Source organism: Diaphorina citri, unplaced genomic scaffold (genome assembly GCF_000475195.1).
Source record: "Diaphorina citri unplaced genomic scaffold, Diaci psyllid genome assembly version 1.1 scaffold30, whole genome shotgun sequence".
NCBI classification, from domain to species: Eukaryota; Metazoa; Arthropoda; class Insecta; order Hemiptera; family Psyllidae; genus Diaphorina; species Diaphorina citri.
Window position 1 is genome coordinate 326,497 of NW_007377468.1, and position 20,410 is coordinate 346,906.

Here is a 20,410-nt window from a genome sequence, read left to right on the forward strand (position 1 = left end):
GTGTCAAAATATCGTCGACTGCTCAGATATCAGCAGACAGCTTATTCCCTGACATTATTTCATATACGAGAACAACGACATTATTTTCTTCTTTCAAGAACCTAAGTACTGCGGGGGTTTCAGGAAATTAGAGGTACTCATGGGGAGAGAGGAAGGAAGAAATTTTGTTTCCATGAAGCATGGAGATGTTTAAAATGTATTTCTCCCCTGACCAGCAAACAGCTTATTCCCTGACATTATTTCATATACGAGAACAACGACATTATTTTCTTCTTCCAAGAACCTAAGTACTGCGGGGGTTTCAGTAAATTAGAGGTACTCATGGGGAGAGAGGAAGGAAGAAATTTTGTTTCCATGAAGCATGGAGATGTTTAAAATGTATTTCTCCCCTGACCTAAATATCCAAATTGACTATCAACTCAAAATAAAACTTAGATGAGTCTGTATTTTTTGGTTTGGACTGTTTAGAGTTAAATTGCCGTTAAATTTTAACTAGTGATTTTTTCAGCACTTACTGAGGGGGTGCCCCGGGGTCTAAGCTGCCACTGATGGAGTAGGACTGGGGTTGTGTCACAATATTGATGATGGGATGGGGTGCACTCACTTTGGACAGGGGTAAGTCCGAATCTGCCGGCTGTAACAAATTAACAGTGCTTTATTTATTTTTCGGTAGGAACAAGAATACAACAATACATAAATGAGGAAAATGGACACTGTATGAATCTGCTGGTAATTATGAGAAAGCTGCTACTTGTTATATTCAACTCAAGAATTGGACCAAGATAGGTCAACTACTTCCTCATATCAAGAGCGCTACCACGTTTATCCAGTATGCTAAGGCCAAGGAAGCAATGGGGAGTTATCGAGAATCTGTAGGAGCATATGAGAGAGCAGAAGACTATGACAATGTGGTGCGAGTAGATTTAGATCATCTGAATGATATTCGACATGCCGTGGATATTGTTAAAGCTAAGAAGTGTACCGAAGGGGCCAAACGCATTGCAGACTATTGTAATAAACATGGAGACTTTGGTGCTGCCATACATTTCCTCATCTTATCTAAATGCTATCAGGATGCTTTCAACCTCTCTCAGCAACACAAGAAACTGCATGAGTTTGGTAAATTCTTACTGGAGGAAGATGAGCCCAACCCTGTGGAGTTGAAACGTCTTGCCATTCACTTTGAAGAAGATAAAGGAGTACTTACCTCCTTCCGGGTATCACAGCAGAGCCGGGCAATGCCCTGTAGTAGCGGGCACCACCCCTGACTCCACAGTGAAGACATTTCCGTTTCCGGGTTCTCGTCAGCCCACCAGCGATATATCTGAGCTGTCCGTATGTGTAGCGTGTGCATGAGGTCTAGAAGCTGAAGATATAAGATAATATTTTTAAATTCCCAGCAGTGCAGTTCCTAAGGAATTTTACACATTAAAAGCATAGTCGCACGAATTTTCATGGCACTTTGCAAACAAGAAAGCAATTAATGTGGCAAATCACTGGAGATTCCAAATCTAAAGTTGGTGACTTTTGCGGACACGGAAATTAGGTAAGTACAAAGTTAATTAAGCGATACCGCCTGAATATCCAAACCTATGGAAATGATTCTGACCTCTAGGTTGCTTCTAGTGATTTTAAACAGCGTCCCATCAGGATATCCCATCAGGATAAAATCCGCCGCGGGTTCGATTCCCGCCCGGGGCGGATTTTATCCTGATGGGATAATGTTCGTTCTCGGAACGGCTGGCTTTCTCCTATCCTGTAGAAAATGGACTGCTTAGCAGATGAGTGAGGACGTGAAAAAATTAGAGACAAATATTGCGTCACTAGTTGATGAAAAGTTCATTAATGGCTTTCATTTATTCAAACTTCAATAAATCTATATAAAAAATCATTGGACTTGTGGTGATGGTGGTTATACACAGGGCTAGACAGGCCTAGGCTCGGCTAGGATTGAAAAATAAGAAAGACCGGTAGGTACCTATGTACTTGTAAATCAATTTCTTTCGACTTTTTACTTTCTTATTTTTCTACTTTTCAAGCCTAGCATAGCCTAGCCCAGTGTATAACCACAACATCAAGACTATGTCTGCCTCCAAAATAACGTCAAATTTACGTGGTCTATACCACGTATTCAAGGTCATTGCCGTAAAGTACACCCCTCTCCCAAGGTCAAACTTTCAGCAAGGGATAAAAACAAAGGGGAGCGTGAAGTGTGAATGAACACCACATGCTTTCGGTTGCTAAGCAACGGTTTGTTTACGTTTCCAAGCAACTGTCTTGTGCGCATTGTTCATTCTTCCTTTTTTCTAGTCACTATGACGTGACGTCTTTTTCACTAGTTCGAACTTCATGTTTTTCTCATTATTTCACAAGTTTTGAAAACTATTACGTCAGTATCGTTTGTTCTGTCATTTCAACACAAAACTGTTGTGAGTTTTGGTGTTTTTGAAGAGGTCTAAAGTGGATTGACTCATTCATCTTTCAAATAAACTCAATGTTTTAATATAAATTATTCACGAAACGAATTATCGATGTCTTATCAAGACATTATTTTTCAAGCGCAGAACAGTCGATAAACAAGTTATTGAAAAAGATCAATTCAATTTACTAAAAAAAAATCTAAAATAAAAGGTGACGAATCTCTGCCAGAACTAGATTAACCCTTCCGTGTCCTACGTTATGTATTAACACACGTTGTCAAATCTCCCCATGCCATGGACAAACTCATTTTCACCCTAGAAGAACCTCACGGGCCCGGCGATGTGTATGTCTGTTGGCAACGCCGCACTGGGGAGCTCTTGGCCACAACAGGCCGGGACTCTAGTGTATCTATCTACAATAAACATGGCAAGCTCATAGACAAGATCACTCTGCCGGGACTGTGCATCGTTATGGATTGGGATAGCGAGGGAGATTTGCTGGGGATTATATCGTCCAATTCGAGTGCGGTGAATGTGTGGAATACGTACACTAAGAAGAGAACCATTGTGGACTCCGGACTAAGAGATCCACTCACCTGTCTAGTATGGTGTAAGGTAAGATCCAATCAGAGGAGGGAGAATGAAAGGGAAGAAATATGTCTCTAATGGTACATGGCAAACTTGAAAATATCTAGGTATCGATTTCAGTTTTATAGAAAAACTGAAAATTTGTTATCTGTGTCAGCAGTGCAGCATGTTACAATTGTCTGTATCTATCTACAATAAACATGGCAAGCTCATAGACAAGATCACTCTCCCGGGACTGTGCATCGTTATGGATTGGGATAGCGAGGGAGATTTGCTGGGGATTATATCGTCCAATTCGAGTGCGGTGAATGTGTGGACTCTTCTTACCTATACTTTGTGATGTTACTCCTGCACCTGGAACTCCTGTTGGAATATTCTCTGAAGATGAGGTTGGCTGAAATGCAATAGAAATCAATGAATATTAATATTCAGTCCTACTGGTAAAGGTACTGATTATTACTGATGTTAGTAAAAAGGTAATAAGAGCATGATATTGATAGAACACAATGTTTTTATGATAATAATAATAATATGTTATGCTATGAACCCCAAAATAAGCAAAATAAAAAAGAAAGAGAGAGAGAGAGAGAGAGAGAGAGACAGAGAGAGAGAGAGAGAGAGACAGACAGACAGACAGAGAGAGAGAGAGAGAGAGAGAGAGAGCGCGTCAGCGTCTTTCAAAGCAAATGTGCTGAAAAGTTTCCACTAAAAATATGTATAGGTACTGTAAATTAAATTATTGCTAATTGTATTATGTTGGATTTCACCAAAATTTATTCAGTCATTAGAACTCCTGTTAAGCTAACAGTCAGTTAAGTTCCATTTAATTTGTATTGGCTTAACAGGGCTGTTAAGATAACTGGCTGTTTGAGGCTGGAAAGAAAGTTGGTGAAATCCACCATTAGGGAATTTTCCTACGCATTCTAATGTTAGTTTTCACTTTTAAAAAGGAAAGAAAATATAAGCCAGAGGAGAGAGAATATCATGGAGTGATGACGGACAACTCTTAGCTGTTACCACATCTGGAGGATCTGTCAAAATATATCTGTCTAAACTTCCTAAGTTAGTGGTGGCAAATAACGGGAAGATTGCTATCCTGAGTAGTCTAAACCAAGTGTCAGTGTACTTACGTTCTATTGAGAGAAAGGGTACACCTTGGACGAACTTTATCATAGAGACTGAGATCGAACCGAGCTGGAGAGAATATCATGGAGTGATGACGGACAACTCTTAGCTGTCACCACATCTGGAGGATCTATCAAAATATATCTGTCTAAACTTCCTAAGTTAGTGGTGGCAAATAACGGGAAGATTGCTATCCTGAGTAGCCTGAACCAAGTGTCAGTGTACTTACGTTCTATTGAGAGAAAGGGTACACCTTGGACGAACTTTATCATAGAGACTGAGATCGAACCGAGCTTTCTCAACATGGGTCCGTGCCATGTGGCTGTGGGTATGAACAATAGGGTGTGGGTGTATGGGTTGAACCCTTCAGTGAATAACAAATCTCACACCCTCGTCTATAAACCTCAACTTCTAGGAGACAAGGAACATCTAGGAACAATCACATCACTCTTACTCAATGCTAACTATTCTTCTGCCTTGGTGAACTCTAGAATACAGTTGCACTATTTAGGAGACAATCAGAAAACTATACCTGACGCATTTGTAGATAAAGAATCGAAATTATTTCGCTCACACCCTCGTCTATAAACCTCAACTTCTAGGAGACAAGGAATATCTAGGAACAATCACATCACTCTTACTCAATGCTAACTATTCTTCTGCCTTAGTGAACTCTAGAATACAGTTGCACTATTTAGGAGACAATCAGAAAACTATACCTGACGCATTTGTAGATAAAGAATCGAAATTATTTCCAGAGTCAGGAGAGAAGTATACAATCATGACTCAGGCTATGTCTGAAGAGTTTCTGTTCTTTGCAACCAGTGAGTACGAGCTGAAGATTTTCAGTCTCAGTGAGTGGAAGTTTGTGTCTGGTTACAAACACTCTGATAAGATCAAGAGTATCTACCCTGATATCTATGGAATTTGTTTAGTACTCATTGAAATGAATAACACAGGATTCCTCTATCACACTGCCATGGACTATCTCCTGCCTATACCAGAGTTCCCACCTGCTACAGAAGAAGTACTCTGGGATACTGTGCCTGTAGATAGAAATGTGTTTGTATGTTGTAGTAAGACTAGTGTGGTGACCTATCTGTTCATGCCAAACTATTACGAAGGTCCCAAGATAGAGTTGGTGGGTGCTACTACAATACAATCAGGTCAGTCTCCAGTTTTGTTAACCAAAGGTCTCCTCACATTGGTCACCTCAAGTAACAAACCCCTAGACCTTACCCTGGAGACTCACAAAACAACCATGCATAACCCAAAGCAAACCCTGGATATCTCCCTGCATAAAGTTCTTAAGCTACTCAACTGGAAAGAAGCATGGAATATCTGCGCGGTACTCAACCAAAGCGAAACCTGGCGATCATTTGCAGAAGCTTGTCTTCAGAACCTTGAATTCTCCTGGGCTATCAGAGCCTATCAGAGTTTAGATGAAGCAGGTATGGTCTGGTGCCTAGAGTCCCTTGTAGAGGAGGAAGAAGATACAAGCATACTTTGCGGTCATGTGGCAGCATTACTAGGCAATCATGATACTGCACAGCAGCGCTATCTGACGTCAGATATTCCTACCATGGCACTCACACTGAGGCGGGATTTACGTCAATGGCGAGAAGCCCTAGCATTAGCGACTAGCCTAGGAAGTAACCAAACACCTATCATCTCTTGTGACTATGCACAGCAGCTAGAAATGACAGGACAACATGCTCAGGCTTTGAGTTTTTATCAGAAGAGTATGGAACTAGCAACCCCTGACATTCAGGATCCAGAATGTCAACGTAAATGTAAGGAAGGGATAGCAAGAACGTCTATCCGAGTAGGAGACTTCAGACTGGGTATCCGTCTAGCTGCCGAGTCCAACTCAAGTGTTCTGAAGAACGAGTGTGCTGATATCCTGCAGCAGTTTAACAAACTCAATGATGCTGTCACACTGTATGAATCTGCTGGTAATTATGAGAAAGCTGCTACTTGTTATATTCAACTCAAGAATTGGACCAAGATAGGTCAACTACTTCCTCATATCAAGAGCGCTACCACGTTTATCCAGTATGCTAAGGCCAAGGAAGCAATGGGGAGTTATCGAGAATCTGTAGGAGCATATGAGAGAGCAGAAGACTATGACAATGTGGTGCGAGTAGATTTAGATCATCTGAATGATATTCGACATGCCGTGGATATTGTTAAAGCTAAGAAGTGTACTGAAGGGGCCAAACGCATTGCAGACTATTGTAATAAACATGGAGACTTTGGTGCTGCCATACACTTCCTCATCTTATCTAAATGCTATCAGGATGCTTTCAACCTCTCTCAGCAACACAAGAAATTGCATGAGTTTGGTAAATTCTTACTGGAGGAAGATGAGCCCAACCCTGTGGAGTTGAAACGTCTTGCCATTCACTTTGAAGAAGATAAGGATATGTTCCGGGCAGCTCAGTATTACTACCATGCCAAGGAATATGGACGAGCAATGAAGTTACTACTAGTGACAGCAAGACAGGATAAAGACTCCGATGAGAACCTGTGGCTAGGCGTAAGTATTGTGAGTGACAGTCATGATGAGAAACTAGTGGAAACATTCAAAACTCTACTCGAAGGTAAACTAGATGGTGTCAAGAGAAATCCCAAGTTCCTATACAGGGTCCTAATGAACACTGGTGACTATGTGGCGGCATCATCCTGTGCTTTAGATGTAGCACGAGACGAGGCAGCCCGGGGGAGTTACAGAAACTGTCACGAGACCCTGTACAGTACAATACAAGAGTTGAAGAAACACAAGCTACAAGTAGGGAACGACCTGATGGCAGGACTGATGATAATACATTCCTATCTCCTTGCAAGATACCATGTGAGGAATGCGAACCATTCCTTAGCAGCACCTCTACTGATCCGAGTAGCTGAGAATATTTCCTTCTTTCCTCTACACGCAACGAGTATCTTAACATCCACCGTCATCGAATGTAAAAAAGCCAACTTACAAGAGAGCGCATTGAAATTCGCCACTCTCCTACTGAGGCCAGAATATCGAAGTAACCTAGAAGATAAATATCGGAAACAGATTGAGCTTATCGTACGGAAGGCACCTCGCAAGGACATTGCCTCTCCTGAGGAAGCACATGTACTGCCTTGTCCTTACTGTGACACCATGGTGCCTGATATGATGCTACACTGTGCTAGCTGCGCGCGCATCATTCCATTCTGTATTGCCTCAGGCAAACATATCACACGGAATGAACTCACAAAATGCTTGGAGTGCAATTTCCCTGCTATACACAGACACTTGGTGCTGATTGTGGATCAGGAGGGATTTTGTCCTCTCTGTCGAACAGACTTGAGGGGGAGACCACTGCCCACAGACATTCATATCAATGAGTTGTGAGTCAAGCCCCTGCCCTGTGAGTAGCAGATTAAGTAATGAATTGAGAATTTGCGAAGACACTACAAAGCACAACCATGACAATGACTCTACTTCATTGGAGAATTTGCATTATTGATACGACAATAATATTTCAATTAGTTTTTTGAAAATATTTGTAACATTTAGCATTTGTTAAGAGATGACTGTATTACTAAAAGGATTGGAAAAATAAATAATTATTATGTAAAATAAATTAAAGCGTATTCAATGAATAAGTTGCTATTTCTTAGTGTAGTGAACGGTAATTTGTTTCGTGAATAGCGTGTAGTTTTAAAAGAACAGCAAAACCTCAATCATTACCTTGGTTACTTGAGAAATATTCTGCGGAATGAGATAGCTACGGGGTGGGGGTGGTCCCTGCTGTCCTGCCGGCAGTCCTTGTATTGAAGATGCTGTTGAATCACCCAGGTCATGTGATGTCGGAGGCATTCCCACGGAGTAAACAGACTGGACCTGGTACTGGGATACCGAAGAGGGTGGTACAGGCATAGGTAGAAACTGGGGCAACTGAGCTCCGCCCAGGGAAGTGGGCTGAAGAGCATTCTCTAGCAGCGCTGGTTGAGACGTCGAATTAAGTATGGATACGGGAGGGTAATAAGGTGTTGGGCCTTCGGGGGGATATATTCCCGATGGCTGGAAGCCTGTAATATGTTGCTGGAAGCTTGTTCCCGAAGACTGGAAGGCTGGAAGCCCTGACGGATAGCTTGTCGGAACACCTGATGGTGGGGCGCTTAGAGGACCTCCAATGGGTTGGAAACTTGTAGGTACGTTTGTTGGCTGGAAAGTCGCATTTCCCATATGTTGGAAATTAGGAGAATTCCCAGTTTGCTGGAAATCAGAATTTCCAATCTGTTGAAAACCAGGAGATTGTCCGATCTGCTGAAAACCAGCAGTGTTTCCCGTCTGTTGGAAACCAGAAAGAACACCTGCTACGGGCGGTGATGCAGGCTGTTGAATTGTGGATATGTTTGGCGGTAATTGACTAGGCGGAGCAAGTGGAGAGGTAGTGGGTTCGACAGTCTTACCTCCTGTAGCGGGCGTGTCGAAACCTTCCACTGAAACATAGTGAGAGATAGTTTGTGAGAGCCTTCTATCCTTTGAAGGAAGAGTACCTATGTACATACATAAATACATAGGTAAAGCACTAACTTTTTTTCTACTTTTTATGACAATATTTTATTTTAAGTCGACAAAATCGACCCTTCTTGGTTGAAAGATTGATACCGGTTCAATGTCACTGTATAACTGCCAAGTTATTATTTTTTTATTTAGTGAGAGGGGTTTTTGCCTCACATTACCCTCACCCAGTCTGAGGGACCGAGAAAAGCCAGCAGCTCGGGATTACCCTGATGTAGGGGCAAACAAGCTTGTTACGGGTTAAGCTTGTACGAATCTATGAATCTTCGGTACTACATCTTTCTACTTCAAACAAGTCAGGTACCAAATTCTACGCGAAATCTTTCTTACCTGAAGGATGAGACTTGAACAATTCCTCCTTCAGATGAGGTAGGAACAGCTGTATCCTTACAATTGTATGGGTTGACAAGCATCTTTAACATTTTGTTCTTCGACTTTTTTTTAGGTAACTATGATTTCAATATAGAATTTCTTTTGATTTTCAGGTGGGTCAGGTCCTGGCTATAGGAACTGCTCGTGGGAACCTCACAGTCTACAATCACATGACATCCAAACGAGTTCCTGTCCTAGGCAAACACACCAATACAATTGTATGAGTTGACATGTTGACAAGCATCTTTAACATTTCGTTCTTCGACTTTCTTTTAGGTACTTATGATTTCAATATAGAATTTCTTTTGATTTCTCAGGTGGGTCAAGTCCTGGCTATAGGAACTGCTCGTGGGAACCTCACAGTCTACAATCACATGACATCCAAACGAGTTCCTGTCCTAGGCAAACACACCAAGTCGAAACCTTCCACTGAAACATAGTGAGAGATAGTTTGTGAGAGCCTTCTATCCTTTGAAAGAAGAGCACCTATGTACATACATAAATACATAGGTAAAGCACTAACTTTTTTCTACTTTTTATGACAATATTTTATTTCAAGTCGACAAAATCGACCCTTCTTGGTTGAAAGATTGATACCGGTTCAATGTCACTGTATAACTGCCAAGTTATTATTTTTTATTTAGTGAGAGGGGTTTTTGCCTCACATTACCCTCACCCAGTCTGAGGGACCGAGAAAAGCCAGCAGCTCGGGATTACCCTGATGTAGGGGCAAACAGTCCATGTACGAAGCTTGTTACGGGTTAAGCTTGTACGAATCTATGAATCTTCGGTACTATATCTTTCTACTTCAAACAAGTCGGGTACCAAATTCTACGCGAAATCTTTCTTACCTGAAGGATGAGACTTGAACAATTCCTCCTTCAGATGAGGTAGGAACAGCTGTATCCGATCCCACGTTATGGTCCACAGATAAGAATAGCCATCGTTGCTCGAGAACACTTTAGCACTGTCCATGACAAGCAGAATGTTCTTCAAGCTCTCGGGTATAGCTTCACCCAGCAGGTCAGACCCGTCAGCATGCATGTATTTGTCCATTAGGTCGAGGATTTGTAACCACAGGTGTGTGAACGTGGGCAGGACGAGTAGAGGGGTGAGATGGTGAAGGAATACCTGAGGGAGTAGCATTAGGAGGGACATTTCAGTCTCGTTTGGCAACATATATAGGATTACATTTAATCCACTTTACTTTTAAATGGGCGTTTCTCTCTCCCACGACTTTTTTTTTTACTTTTTCCTATGAAAGTTATGTTCTGCAATATTGTATAAGCAATTTCTTATCCTGACTATTATTTATACAAGGTACTTAGATATTGAAACTAGAGATGTGTAAAGTAAAGACTGAGTGAGTTATGGAAGTAGCTCACTCACTCTTTTTACTATTTCCAGTGGACTACTTAGTCAATGAGTAAGATCCTTATACAAGTAACTATTGTAATTCATTCTTCAACTTCCCAGAATTAGGAGGGACATTTCAGTCTCGTTTGGCAACATATATGTATAGGATTACATTTACTGCAATATTGTATAAGCAATTTCTTATCCTGACTATTATTTATACAAGGTGCTTAGATATTGAAACTAGAGATGTGTAAAGACTGAGTGAGTTATGGAAGTAGCTCACTCGCTCTTTTTACTATTTCCAGTGGACTACTTAGTCAATGAGTAAGATCCTTATACATGTAACTATTGTAATTCATTCTTCAACTTCCCAGGGAGGATCTGACTGACGGACTGAGTAGTCCAATAAAAAGAGTAGTTTTTTTTTCATGTCTCACTCATTCTTTACACATCTTTAATTGGAAGAAAACTTACCTTAGATAAGAGCGTGGCAGCTCGCATTCTCGTCTCCTCCATTCCGACCACGTCTTCCTCATTTATATCCTCGAGGAGCTTTGCTAGCAATGGGAACAGCACACTACGGAAACAGGACTCCCATTCATCCCCGGTGAGGGTTTGTAGGTCATGCACCAGTAGAGCGCGCTGCAGATAGGTGATAGCACTCATGCGAACCTAGGAGTCGAATTGTGAAATAGCGTTAAATACTTTCAATTATGTATTTGATAATATCATGAGAGAGCTATGATGGTAATGTGGTACACCAAAAATGTCTACAAGATTTTATAGCTAAATAGAAGGTTCCCCAGTGCTTCGCCGTAAATTGATCATAATTCGAGATTGATTTAGATTTTGGCAAAATTCCTACCAAATTTCAGCTCTCTAGGTGTTTGGGTTCTGGAGGTAGAGCGGTCAGTGTGTGAATGAATGGATCTCGCTTTTATATATTTTTGTAGTACAGTTATAGACTAAAGGTAGAAACACATTACCATCACGTCTCACGTGACGTGAAAGTAGTGTGGTTGTCCTGAATGAGATTATCTACAGTATTATGGGAAAACTTTGAACTACATCTTTCTGAATCCCCATGAGTTCACGTGGTTAATACTTTCAATAAAATTATGTATTTGATAATATCATAAGAGAGCTATGATGGTAATGAGGTACACCAAAAATATCTACAAGATTTTTTATAGCTAAATAGAAGGTTCCCCAGTGCTTCGCCGTAAATTGATCATAATTCGAGATTGATTTAGATTTTGGCAAAATTCCCATCAAATTTCAGCTCTCTAGGTGTTTGGGTTCTGGAGGTAGAGCGATCAGTGTGTGAATGAATGGATCTCGCTTTTATATATTTTTGTAGTACAGTTATAGACTTAAGGTAGAAACACACTACCATCAAGTCTCACGTGACGTGATAGTAGTGTGGTTGTCCTGAATGAGATTATCTACAGTATTATGGGAAAACTTTGAACTACATCTTTCTGAATCCCCATGAGTTCACGTGACGTGATGATAGTGTGTTTCTAACTTAAGGCTACCCTTCTCAACTTACCTCCTTCCGGGTATCACAGCAGAGCCGGGCAATGCCCTGTAGTAGCGGGCACCACCCCTGACTCCACAGTGAAGACATTTCCGTTTCCGGGTTTTCATCAGCCCACCAGCGATATATCTGAGCTGTCCGTATGTGTAGCGTGTGCATGAGGTCTAGAAGCTGAAGATAAAAGATAACATTTTTAAATTCCCAGCAGTGCAGTTCCTAAGGAATTTTGCACATTAAAAGCATAGTCGCACGAATTTTCCTGGCACTTTGCAAACAAGAAAGCAATTAATGTGGCAAATCACTTTAGATTCCAAATCTAAAGTTGGTGACTTTGCGGACACGGAAAGTAGGTAAGTACAGAGTCAATTAAGCGATACCGCCTGAATATCCAAACCTATGGAAATGATCCTGACCTCTAGGTTGCCTCTAGTGATTTTAAACAGCGTCGGGCGACTACGTTTCTAATGTTCAATTAAGAAGGCTTTGGGCCAGCCTAGTTAGCTTAGTTGGTAGTGCGTCTGCCTCGTAAGCGCTAGGCCGCAGGTTCGATTCCCGCCCGGGGCGGATTTTATCCAACTGTATGAATCTGCTGGTAATTATGAGAAAGCTGCTACTTGTTATATTCAACTCAAGAATTGGACCAAGATTGGTCAACTCCTACCTCATATCAAGAGTGCTACCACGTTTATCCAGTATGCAAAGGCCAAGGAAGCAATGGGGAGTTATCGAGAATCTGTAGGAGCATATGAGAGAGCAGAAGACTATGACAATGTGGTGCGAGTAGATTTAGATCATCTGAATGATATTCGACATGCCGTGGATATTGTTAAAGCTAAGAAGTGTACTGAAGGGGCCAAACGCATTGCAGACTATTGTAATAAACATGGAGACTTTGGTGCTGCCATACACTTCCTCATCTTATCTAAATGCTATCAGGATGCTTTCAACCTCTCTCAGCAACACAAGAAATTGCATGAGTTTGGTAAATTCTTACTGGAGGAAGATGAGCCCAACCCTGTGGAGTTGAAACGTCTTGCCATTCACTTTGAAGAAGATAAGGGCTTCCAACCTGGAAATAGGGAAGAAGAAGGAGAATGACATTTTTGGGCGTTTGTCAAATCCCCCGATATCATACCAATTTTTCCATTTGCCAAATCAACTCTTATCAAGCAGCAATTTTGGTAACAGTTTTCTTCGGACAATGCTGGACAATCAATCATCTGTACTGAAAAAACACACATCCGATAAATTGGACCACTCAAAGAATCAAACCAAAGACCTTCTGTCTACGAGTCGGGTGTCTTACCTTCTCGTAATATATCACCGTGTCGATGTGCCCAATCAAACACTGTCTTGGTAGACACTCGGGCTTTAGGATTACAGCCAAACACTGCGATCTGATTCTCAGGTGTCTGTGGGGACAAATCAAGAACGGGGTATGTTAACGAAGGAGATAACTTCTTTGACGAATAGAGAGAGGGAAATAACTTGTACCTGTGAAGTGTATAAGTTATTTCCCTCTCTCTATCGATATGGACCTTCAAAAGTTACAAAGGCATCCATCAAGATGTTTTTTGACGAAGGAAATAAAGCCGACCTCCAACACAAAGGTTTATTTGTTTCATTGTTTATGACACAATTCTTCTTCTTCCTAGCCTTTTCCTACTTATATAGGGTCGGCGTTTCTTGTCAGTCCTTTCTCATTCAAGTCTTGATTCACACAATCCTTCATGTGTATGACACGATTGACACGTGAAAATTTGACATTCAAGGAGATTCGAACCAGTGTCTCCTAGATTACTCACCTGAATATAAACCCGTGGATAGACGCTAGGTAATTCCTCTGGATCACTCTCATCTGCATCAAAATACGTCATATCACTTGTTGTTAGATGATTGCCTAATGGGGCATCTTGTTCTAAGCTGACGGTCTAATCTGTTGTTTTCAAATGTGGGGAACTTGGCCATTAGGTCATTCTCCCAAAAGAGCCGGTCTAATCTAAATAAAGAGTTACTTGATTAAACTTGGCATTTTAAACATCCAAAACCATAGCAGTTACAGTTCCCTCTGTCAAACCTCTTAAAAAAAAAAAAAGAAGAAGAAGGCTTTGGATTAAGAATCCGAGTTGAATCCCAGCCGTAACATAGTGAAGATTGAATCCCAATTATCCCAGATTCAGAGAAAGGCCAAGATGTAATATTATATAGGGTCTGGTGTCAAGAGAAATCCCAAGTTCCTATACAGGGTCCTCATGAACACTGGTGACTATGTGGCGGCATCATCCTGTGCTTTAGATGTAGCACGAGACGAGGCAGCCCGGGGGAGCTACAGAAACTGTCACGAGACCCTGTACAGTACAATACAAGAGTTGAAGAAACACAAGCTACAAGTAGGGAACGACCTGATGGCAGGACCTGACACGTGAAAATTTGACTTTCAAGGAAATTCGAACCAGTGTCTCCTAGATTACTCACCTGAATATAAACCCGTGGATAGACGCTAGGTAATTCCTCTGGATCACTCTCATCTGCATCATAAGGACTAGTCGCCCGAGTGGGACTTTTAGCTCTCTCCTCTGTGCTACTACGCTTTCTGGTCATCTTACGACGAGACTTCTCTCTGTTTGAACGGCCGGGCTTTCGCTTTTCACCTGCAATGATTTGATTTATGTAAGGGACCACAGTCTGATTTTAAACTCAGCTCAAGTTTCACTCTTGGATTAGCAATCTGATAAACTAAAAAGTTTAAAACCAAACGATCAGATTGTTTAATCCAAAAGATAATCTTGTTTAAATAATGTTTATTTATACTGCTAGAATAGGGGTAAAGCCTCCCTTTACCCCAAACCCCAAAAGTAGGCTACCTTATGTGTCCTGGGAAAGAACCCACATCCTCCTGATTACCAGGCAAGCGTTACCACTAGACTACCGAAGTAGGTTACACACACCTGTTTCCAAAATGGCTTCCACAAAGGTGCGTATACAGCGGACGCAATTCTCAAAGTTATACGGTGTAATATGTGCCGCATCTCGGACCAGGAAGGGGACTTCTCTCTGTTTGAACGGCCGGGCTTTCGCTTTTCACCTGAAATGATTTGATTTATGTAAGGGACCACAGTCTGATTTTAAACTCAGCTTAAGTTTCACTCTTGGATTAGCAATCTGATAAACTAAAAAGTTTAAAACCAAACGATCAGATTGTTTAATCCACGAGATAATCTTGTTTAAATAATGCTTATTTATACTGCTAGAATAGGGGTAAAGCCTCCCTTTACCTCAAAAGTAGGCTACCTTATATCTCCTGGGAAAGAACCCACATCCTCCTGATTACCAGGCAAGCGTTACCACTAGACTACCGAAGTAGGTTACACAAACCTGTTTCTAAAATGGCTTCCACAAAGGTGCGTATACAGCGGACGCAATTCTCAAAGTTATACGGTGTAATATGTGCCGCATCTCGGACCAGGAAGGCTAAACTCTCACAACACTTGACCAACGCAAACGGATCGTGCGCATACAACTCCTTCTCAACGGTGAGAAAGAACTCATTCGTCAGCACCGGTTTGGTGGAGAAAGGCTGAATTTCGCCTTCCCGGCCCACCAGAATCCAGCTGCTCCCCGTGTTAGGAGATAGCTCGGGGGAGGTTTTGACCACCCCAGAGGATTTAGCAACCAGCTCTGAGTCGGAGGTGTATCCACGCTCGTTCCCTAGACCGCTGTCTTCTTCACAACACTGGTGAGTCGAGCTGGACGTTACTTCGCCGTCTGACTTGGCACCTGAAATGTGAGGGAACAGTACTGGTTAGTAATTAAGATGACTGTATTACTAAAAGGATTGGAAAAATAAATAATTATTATGTAAAATAAATTAAAGCGTATTCTATGAATAAGTTGCTATTTCTCAGTGTAGTGAACGGTAATTTGTTTCGTGAATAGCGTGTAGTTTTAAAAGAACAACAAAACCTCAATCGTTACCTTGGTTACTTGAGAAATACTCTGCGGAATGAGATAGCTACGGGGTGGGGGTGGTCCCTGCTGTCCTGCCGGCAGTCCTTGTATTGAAGATGCTGTTGAATCACCCAGCCATTGTCTTCACGAGGCTGAGTGCACTCCAAACATAAAGCCGAAAAAAATTCGACCCCACCGGGAATCGAACCTTTAGTAGGTTCTTCAGTAATAAGGACATTATAACTTGTCATTAGCACTCACCAGTCTCATGCAGGGAAGGTGTCTGTCCCACTACGCGAGGAGGAGGTCTGCCCACCCCTACACACTCTAGTAACGTGAACACTATAGCCCAGTCTGTATCTGTGTGGATATTAGTTGTTATAATATGAATACTCGAACACTATTATAACTTGTCATATTATAACTTGAACACTATTATAACTAGGACTCACCAGTTTCATGTAGGGAAGGTGTCTGTCCCACTACGCGAGGGGGAGGCCTACCCGCTCCTACACACTCTAGTAACGTGAACACTATAGCCCAGTCTGTATCTGTGTGGATATTGGCAGCACTGGTTTTGAGCAGCTCGTACAGACCGTAAGCTATCTGACGGGATACTCGGGATAGCGTGGACCATTTGAGTAGCAGCAGCATGCGTAGGGATTGAAGAACCTGCAACAGGAACAGTGTAAATGTAGATAGTAAAGGGTCCGCCCGTTTAAGTGTTTGTAAATAAACAGGAAATGATTTATTAAGTTTCCACTTAATAACAACATAAAAATTCATATAAATGGTATGTGCCCGTCCGTAAAAGCAAAGCTTGTGCCACGGATGAGAACAGAAAATGAGGAGTTAATAAAAGAATTTCAAGTGTGTTAAGCATATTTCAATGCTTGTCAGAAATGTCGTTCCCCACTTAATACAGATCGATAAACTATATGGCTTGGCATGGATTCGAACCACCAATCTCACGATCTTAAAGCATACTTCTACTGACACTATACTAAAACATCATATTTTTTTCAATTTTTGGATACCTAAATGTCATATTTTTTTTTAAACAATAAGAACTTGATAACCCAAAATCAAGGGTTAATATGTTGGCAAATATTTCAAAAACATATTTAGCTAAGTGTGTATCTTAATGTTGACCAAAAAGCAGTTCAAAGATACCTAGGTCTCATTGATCGAAATTTGAGAGGAAAAAATATATGTTCTCAATAAAAGCTTACCACAGGGCTCATCTCTTCTCGACTCATAAGTCTAATAGCCAATCGCAATACTCCCACTATGGTTCTCTCCACTAGGAACTGCTGATCAGTGGATGCTCCCCTCATGAGTAGAGTGTACAGATGGTCTCGAACCCCCGGCCATAGGGTTGAGGCGCGGTCACGATTCTGAATCACAACCTGGGGAAAAGAAGAAGGTATTTCAACCTAATATTTCGATTGCAAATATTTCAACGGGTTGCTTTCTAGTGTTCTCGTGTTGACCCAGCATCTAAATGGAAAGTATTGTGTCTCTTATAGCCCATCTGATGAGGGACATACTATGGGAGGGGCATGCTACGGCACAGACCACATGCGTCTAATGTAGCAGTTGATCCATTGCTACAAAAGAAAAACGGCAGTGAAACACTCATCTTTTTTTGACGTATCTAAATGGAAAGTATTGTGTCTCTTATAGCCCATCTGATGAGGGACATACTATGGGAGGGGCATGTTACGGCACAGACCACATGCGTCTAATGTAGCAGTTGATCCATTGCTACAAAAGAAAAACGGCAGTGAAACACTCATCTTTTTTTGACGAACTTGATTAGTAATTTGGATTAAAAAACACATTCCAAAAATAAAATTCATTTATTATATATACCTACAACCTTTGTCTTATTTTACCTTTAGAAGTAGTTCGAGGAAGAACACGGTTGTATCTTCATTGAATGTGGTTTCCAAAGTCCTACAACCTTTGTCTTATTTTACCTTTAGAAGTAGTTCGAGGAAGAACACGGTTGTATCTTCATTGAATGTGGTTTCCAAAGTAAACGATCTGGGAACATAAGACACAAGAGGGAATAGATTTGAGAAAATAGAGATAAAATACTCCACCTAGAGAACCTTGTAAGCACTAGGTAGCGGGTTCGATTCCCGCCAGGGGCGAACTTTATCTTAAACAGATGAGGTTCGTTCTCGGAAAGCCTGGCTTTCACCTATTCTGTCCCTCTAACACACCTCAAAAAGTACACATAGAGCTGTGTAAAGAGTTAGTGAGTTGTAAAAATGAAGGTAGTCTTTTAACTCTTTTCAATGGAGAGTATTTAGCGGTGTAGATAGAAAAAAGGAAGGCTGTCAGCGTGTCAGCTATACTTACTTGACAAACTGGTCCAGAACAGCTAGGTTACTTCTGTTGCTCAGATATTCTCCAATGGTTTTCTTATCCAGATGAGGATTCTCCCTAAGGAAATGCACTACTTCAATTGGATCCAGAGGTGTAGACAGAATTCTGCCTTTGCTGTTTGTTATGACTAGACTCTGATCGGGTACTAATTGACTGAAATAAAAATCAAATTTTTGTTCAATATTAGAGCAATCTTGCTGTGTAAAAAAAGTTAGTTTTTTTTTGTATGAATAAAGACTGATACTACTCCAGACCTTTACACGAATAGGGACTTAAGTATCCATATGGTAATGCTACATATTTATGGGCGCTTAGAGGACCTCCAATGGGTTGGAAACGTGTAGGTACGTTTGTTGGCTGGAAAGTCGCATTTCCCATATGTTGGAAATTAGGAGAATTCCCAGTTTGCTGGAAACCAGAATTTCCAATCTGTTGAAACCCAGGAGATTGTCCGATCTGCTGAAAACCAGCAGTGTTTCCCGTCTGTTGGAAACCAGAAAGAACACCTGCTACGGGCGGTGATGCAGATATCCGCTAAGGTTTTTTGGTCGCGACTCGATTACAGTTAGCTCCTCCATTGTCCTCACGAGGCTGAGTGCACTCCGAACTCCAAACATAAAGCCGAAAAAACTTCAACCCCACCGGGAATCGAACCTTTAGTAGGTTCTTTAGTAATAAGGACATTATAACTTGTCATTAGGACTCACCAGTCTCATGCAGGGAAGGTGTCTGTCCCACCACGCGAGGAGGAGGTCTCCCCGCCCCTACACACTCTAGTAACGTGAACACTATAGCCCAGTCTGTATCTGTGTGAATATTGGCAGCACTGGTTTTGAGCAGCTCGTACAGACCGTATGCTATCTGACGGGATACTCGGGACAGGGTGGACCATTTGAGTAGCAGCAGCATGCGTAGGGATTGAAGAACCTGCAACAGTGTATATGTAGATAGTAAAGGGTCCGCGCCGTTTAAGTGTTTGTAAATAAATAGGAAATAATTTATTAATGTATGTATGAGATGAGAATGGAAGGTATGAGACCAAGAGGAAGACCGAGATACCGATATAGTGATGTCATCAGAGCTGATATTCAAAGAAAACAAGGAAATTGGAACGACATCGAGAGGGAGCAGAGATACAATGATCGAAATTGGTGGAGAGGCTTCGTACATCGACCCGTCCCATGATGGAACGATTATGGATTGATGATGATGATTTATTAAGTTTCCACTTAATAACAGAACATAAAATTCATATAAATGGTATGTGCCCGTCCGTAAAAGCAAAGCTTGTGCCACGGATGAGGACAGAAAATGAGGAGTTAATAAAAGAATTTCAAGTGTGTTAAGCATATTTCAATGCTTGTCAGAAATGTCGTTCCCCACTTAATACAGATCGATAAACTATATGGCTTGGCATGGATTCGAACCACCAATCTCACGATCTTAAAGCATACTTCTACTGACACTATACTAAAACATCATATTTTTTTCAATTTTTGGATACCTAAATGTCATATTTTTTTAAACAATAAGAACTTGATAACCCAAAATCAAGGGTTAATATGTTGGCAAATATTTCAAAAACATATTTAGCTAAGTGTGTATCTTAATGTTGACCAAAAAGCAGTTCAAAGATACCTAGGTCTCATTGATCGAAATTTGAGAGGAAAAAATATATGTTCTCAATAAAAGCTTACCACAGGGCTCATCTCTTCTCGACTCATAAGTCTAATAGCCAATCGCAATACTCCCACTATGGTTCTCTCCACTAGGAACTGCTGATCAGTGGATGCTCCCCTCATGAGTAGAGTGTACAGATGGTCTCGAACCCCCGGCCATAGGGTTGAGGCGCGGTCACGATTCTGAATCACAACCTGGGGAAAAGAAGAAGGTATTTCAACCTAATATTTCGATTGCAAATATTTCAACGGGTTGCTTTCTAGTGTTCTCGTGTTGACCCAGCATCTAAATGGAAAGTATTGTGTCTCTTATAGCCCATCTGATGAGGGACATACTATGGGAGGGGCATGCTACGGCACAGACCACATGCGTCTAATGTAGCAGTTGATCCATTGCTACAAAAGAAAAACGGCAGTGAAA

The 20,410-nt window shown here is 41.3% G+C and overlaps 1 protein-coding gene across 1 annotated transcript in view; it reads right to left on the bottom strand.

Annotated features, from left to right (window-relative positions):
* Positions 1–511: 511 nt before the first annotated feature.
* LOC103511171 (Golgi-specific brefeldin A-resistance guanine nucleotide exchange factor 1-like) overlaps positions 512–20,410 on the bottom strand; it is a 30,540-nt gene continuing 10,641 nt past the window's right edge. Inside the window, 15 exon segments of the mRNA XM_026825003.1 lie at positions 512–634; positions 7,858–8,612; positions 9,918–10,197; positions 10,900–11,097; positions 11,978–12,136; positions 14,441–14,616; positions 14,914–15,004; positions 15,007–15,050; positions 15,341–15,742; positions 16,366–16,585; positions 17,146–17,322; positions 17,812–17,872; positions 18,284–18,463; positions 19,014–19,237; positions 20,008–20,184. Coding sequence (XP_026680804.1) covers positions 512–634; positions 7,858–8,612; positions 9,918–10,197; positions 10,900–11,097; positions 11,978–12,136; positions 14,441–14,616; positions 14,914–15,004; positions 15,007–15,050; positions 15,341–15,742; positions 16,366–16,585; positions 17,146–17,322; positions 17,812–17,872; positions 18,284–18,463; positions 19,014–19,237; positions 20,008–20,184 — 3,267 coding nt within the window.